This window comes from Pygoscelis adeliae, unplaced genomic scaffold (genome assembly GCF_000699105.1).
Source record: "Pygoscelis adeliae isolate BGI_AS28 unplaced genomic scaffold, ASM69910v1 Scaffold131, whole genome shotgun sequence".
In the NCBI taxonomy this organism is placed as follows: Eukaryota; Metazoa; Chordata; class Aves; order Sphenisciformes; family Spheniscidae; genus Pygoscelis; species Pygoscelis adeliae.
Genome location: NW_008824058.1, coordinates 20271 through 25303, shown reverse-complemented (window position 1 = coordinate 25303; position 5033 = coordinate 20271). Strand labels below are relative to the sequence as shown.

Genomic DNA, 5033 nt, shown 5'->3' with positions numbered 1-5033 from the left:
CTGATGACCAGGACAAGACAGATGGCTTGCTGCAGTGGCCAAAAAGCCACTTTTGCTGTGGCACTTATGCTGTCATGGAGGCTCTTTTTCTACACGTGTGGGTTTTTTTTACTTAACACTTGAAAGTGAGGTACTTAATTCTGCCCTGTTGCTGGAGTATCTAAGTTGGGGTAATGCCTCAAAAGCCTTACACTTCAACTTTTATTGTCCGCAGTCAAATGAGAGGGCAAATAAAGGAGCTGATAACTGCTAGAAAGTGATTAAAAAAACTCTTCCCTTTTGCCAGTGGTTCTCTCTTAAGCCTGTTTAATTTATTCTTGGGTATCCCTTGAGGTTTCTCATGAAAGGTTTCCAGATTTGATAGTACCTCCACTTCCCTGTATTTTCAATATTCAGATCAGATATTGAGTTCATTTTGAGTTACATGTTGTTCTTCAGGAATCCAGTGTATTGAATAGTTCCAGTAGAGACTGGGGAATTGGAGAAAGAGACACCCATGAAACTCCTTGGAAGCTTACAACGTCCTCTCCAACTCGCTACTCAGGGACACTTGATCATCCGCATTCTGGAAGATTTTTGGGAAGCAGAAGCAGATTGGTGAGAATTGTTAACGTGTAATACTTAAAAAAAAAAAAAATCAGGGTTTTACCTTAGCCTTCCCAATCTGAAAAGCTGCTAGCAGGGGCTCACTGTAATGTTTTTAGATAAGCAGATTTTATTAAGTCAAGATGGAGGGAAAGCAAGAAGATAGCGGTGTTAAGAAATTATTCAGAAGATGAAAATAATAATGTGTATTAGTTTTACTAGTAGTTAGGAGATAAATTCGAAGTGAGAGTGGCTCTGCAAGTATCCATTTAAAAAGAAAAAAGGAGGGGGTGACTAGAGTCTCATACATGTTATAGTCCTACGGATGGCAAAATTAATATTTTTTTTATACTCGGCTTGTTCCATCAGGTATTTCTAGGGGGTGTGTTTTTTGTATGGTACCAGCTTTGTGAGTTAACACAAACTTCATGGTTTTGGAGACCTTTAGAAAACTTAGTTGTGGAGGAGCAGTTCTTAGTGTGACTGTGCTTACTTATATGCTGCTTACGGCATACTGTGAAAGAAAATGGAGGCTGAACTGTCACCTGACTGAGATCCAAGGCTCAGGCCTTAACAGCTTTTCTTAACTGGGTTCCAGAATGTGCATTCATAACTCCAAAAATAAAGTAGTTTGCTGCTTTGACGTGCTTATGTACTCTAGAGTGATAATAAAACACTTTCAATTGCAGTAGAAATATTAAGACTGGAAAAGCAGAAAACTGAAGATGTTTGGCGGGAAGATAGCGAACAAGTGAAAATTCTGCTCACTTTCAAACTGAAAGATGTTTGGGTACTTGAGAGTGCTTGCACCTTAAATAGATTTTTGTTTTCTTACTGTGACTTAAAGGTGAAGACACTTTGAGATATGGGGGGGGAGGGAGGAAGGAAGGAGGAACTGGTGTGGAGATGCTGGCCTTCAGGGGAAGTCATGGTAGGTGTCTCTACATATAGTTGACTTGCAAACGGAGTCTGTGGTTTTAAGTGGCCTACATATCTAGTTAAGTTGGTGCGGTGGAGTTTTCAAAATGATACCTCTTTTTTTCCCATTAAGGTTAATTTTTCTCTTAAATTAAGTTCTAATGCAAGTGAACGTTGCAGAAGACACTCTGAAACTTCCACTTACCAAATAGTAAATGATTAAAAGATAAGTTATATGTTAAACAGATGATTCATGAGGGGAAATTAACCTGGCTTTGTAGTTGGTTTGTGATGATAGTTTCTGTGTCTCCCCATCTGTCTTCTATGATGGGATAAGAGAAATACTTAGATACTCCTTAGTTTTAAAGGGTAAAAAGTAGTGGCATAAGCTTAGTAAAAAACATAACAAAATAAAACACAACTTTAACATCTACTCTAATTTGGTTGATCCTTAAAGGATCTTGGTTGTACATACTTTCTGGGAGGACAAACAGCTCAATTGAGCTTTTTGATTGAGCTCAAGTTTTTTATATCAAAAAATAAAATCAAAACATTTCAAATAGAAAATGAATGCCTTGGCTGCAAGTAACCAGACTAACAGCTTTATAGGCTATCCCAATTTTTTTTTGTTAGTATTAGTTTCTGAAAACTGTTTTATTTCAGTGCTGTACACTGCAAAAATTATTTTGTACCCATTCTTTACTCTGAACTGTTTCAGTTGCACTTGAGAATGTAATCAAAATATATGGTCTAAACAGCTTACTAGAAGCTAGAGCTGACTCCTTAGCTAAGTACATTTTAGGTTGGTAAAAAATAAGCTGGATTAGTTAAACTATTAAATAAAATAATGAAGCTGATCAGTTTTGGCCATTTCTGGACAGCAAAATTATGTTTCCGTGGAGAGCTGTAAAGCTATATTTATCATGTTTATAGCATCTTAGAAGTCAGGAATATCTTTTTGCCCTGTAAGCCACATCTATCTCTAAAGGAAAAATAATGCTGCTTGTAACAGAAACCAGCTTTTGTTGGTAGGACTGTCTTGAGTAAACCTGGGAATACTGATCAAAAGCACAAGCATAAACCCTACATTATTTTTAAATAAAAAGGCTTTGCATCTTAAAGTTATTCTTTACTATTTTTGTGAGTCTTACATTATGTACACTTTTGTTCAGTGTAAGTACATCTGAAATACTGTGTCTGTAATTATTTTTTTTTTAATGTTATTTCAGTCTACATCTTCTTCCTCTCATTTTACATCTGGGTGTTATGGTGAGTCTGAGAGAACTCAGGGAGCATATTCAAGACTGCATAGCCAGCAGCGAGATAGTGATTCAAAGAGACCTAAGCTATCTTGTACATCTACCTCTTCTGTGAGAAGTAATGGCTTGACTGCCTTTTCAGGTGAGAGGTTGATTACTAGAGCTGAGTTACATGAAAATTGTCTGAGTAGTAAGATCAGGTTTTACCAAGTTTTAAAAGAATTGCTTTGAAATATTATGCTTTTATTATTTTTAAATATTAAAAACCTATGCCTAACAGAAAAGTGTGTTCACACTGATAGCAGTATCCAAAGAACTGAGAATGCTGTTAACATGGTCTTTTGAAAAGCCAATTGTACTCACGTTATTTCAAAATTATTACCTGTACCTATTCCATTTGCAGTAAATCTGAACTTCATGGCTCAAATATGTCTTAATTGGTTAAGATTTCAAGGAAAGAATGAGTGTAGCTGCTGTTATTTCATGAGTCAAATTGTGTTGGTAAACCTACGTGTGCCAAGGACAGCAGAAAGCAAATCTTTACCTTACTTAGCTCTATGTTCCAAGAAGCACAGTATCATGGCTGGTTAGGGCACTGTTGTTAGGGGTCAGGGAAGAAAGAGTTCTTTTTTAGCAGGGCCTGAACTCATTCTATAGGCCAGGCAAAAATAAACATTCTACACTAGGAGCTCTTTCAGGAAAAACTGAGATTTTCATTAAAGCTGTAAATAAGTATGTTACCTGGATAGATGTAAGTTAAGCAATATGCTAACGAAAGTCTAAAGGTCAGGAAATAACAGTCAAAAACTTACATTGGAAATACTTCTAGAATGTTTTGAAACAGACCACTAGATCCATTCAGATTACCCTTGTGAGTATGGATCAATGGTCTTTTTATATCCCCGTATGGAACTACACAGCCATCCAAACAAAAGTTAATAAATTCTTGCTCAAAACCCATTATTGTTGATGCTTTCTTACTCTTGTTAATAAAATGACCACCGTTAACATTATGGTGTAGGACTATCTGTCTTCCCATTTCTAGATTGTTTGGTCATCACACTGCTGACCAATGAATGCTTAAATTTGGATTTATAAGTTAGCAGCAAAACAAAATCAAGGTGGATTTTTCAGTCATTGAAGAACACTTTTTTGGAACAAGAGTTTTTTGTTCACAGCTGAAGTATGTACAGTTCCCTATTTAGTTGTTGGTGCTCTTAGCAAAAAACAAGATCCCTTTTTAAACTGAAGTGTTTTACTCTGCAATATGAGCAAGAACAGTATTAGTCATCGTTCTTAAAGTTGTGTGTAAGCTGCACTTAAGCTTCAGCTGTCTTTCTGGAAAATGAATTTTAGGAGCATTTAAGAAGCATCATTAGAACAGCATTTACTAAGTCTCAAGCTGCTGTTTTGCCATGTTGTGAAGCCTATTTAATAACTAGCTACCATTAGAAAGCAAGTTGCTACTTCTCTTCCTCCTCCTGTCCTGTATGAGTGTTAATGGGTCTGACTCTTCACAAAAGTATTATTACTTTTTTCTGGTTCAGCTTTCAGAACTAACTCACTGCAAGATTAAGTAAGTGCCAGCATCAGCAGAGTGCTGCTTATTCTTGCCTTTATGTTGGCAGCTGGCCACTTGATCAGCTTAGTGGTATTGTTAAACTCGCCCTTAATATCGTATAATCAGAATGCATGCATAAGTACCAGCTTTAATGGATTATTAAATTATTACAAAAACGGGAGATTTATTTACTTTTTCTTTTTAGATTCCTCTTGGAGGTACAGTAGGATTCCTAGATCTTCATCAGTGATGCTTGGCTCCCTTGGAACTGAGCTGGTGAGAGAGCGAAGAGAGTTAGAAAGAAGAACAGATCTGTCTGTTAATAACCTGGTGGATCACAGCTACAGAAACAGTGACTTTTCATCTTCAACATGTATGTATTGTACAGCTGAAAGCTTGTAAACCCGTAGGTTGCATGCCTGTTAGTTTCTTCACATGTTCTTTTAATGTTTTCTTCAAAACACAAAGCCAAAAGATCTATTTAATTTTAAGGTAGCCTTTTAAATAAAGTTGGTTGGTCACCTTCCATGCGTTGGCTAAACCATCAAAGAATATATGAACAGTCTAGCTTGTAGATGCATTCAGTCATAAGAAAATGGTATCAGTGTTTGCCACTGTAACTGTGTGAATCATAGAATAGTTTGGGTTGGAAGCACCAACCCCCTGCCATGGGCAGGGACATACTCAAATAGATCAGGTTGCTCAGAGCC

At 36.8% G+C, this 5033-nt stretch overlaps 1 protein-coding gene across 3 annotated transcripts in view; it reads left to right on the top strand.

Moving 5' to 3' along the window:
* Positions 1-5033, top strand: part of MARCH7 (membrane-associated ring finger (C3HC4) 7, E3 ubiquitin protein ligase) — a 22642-nt gene that overhangs the window by 4568 nt on the left and 13041 nt on the right. For all 3 annotated transcript variants that reach the window (XM_009334017.1, XM_009334016.1, XM_009334015.1), the window contains exons 2-4: positions 439-597; positions 2733-2904; positions 4529-4696. In XM_009334017.1, the coding sequence (XP_009332292.1) occupies positions 439-597; positions 2733-2904; positions 4529-4696 (499 nt within the window). The remainder of the gene's footprint in view (positions 1-438; positions 598-2732; positions 2905-4528; positions 4697-5033) is intronic.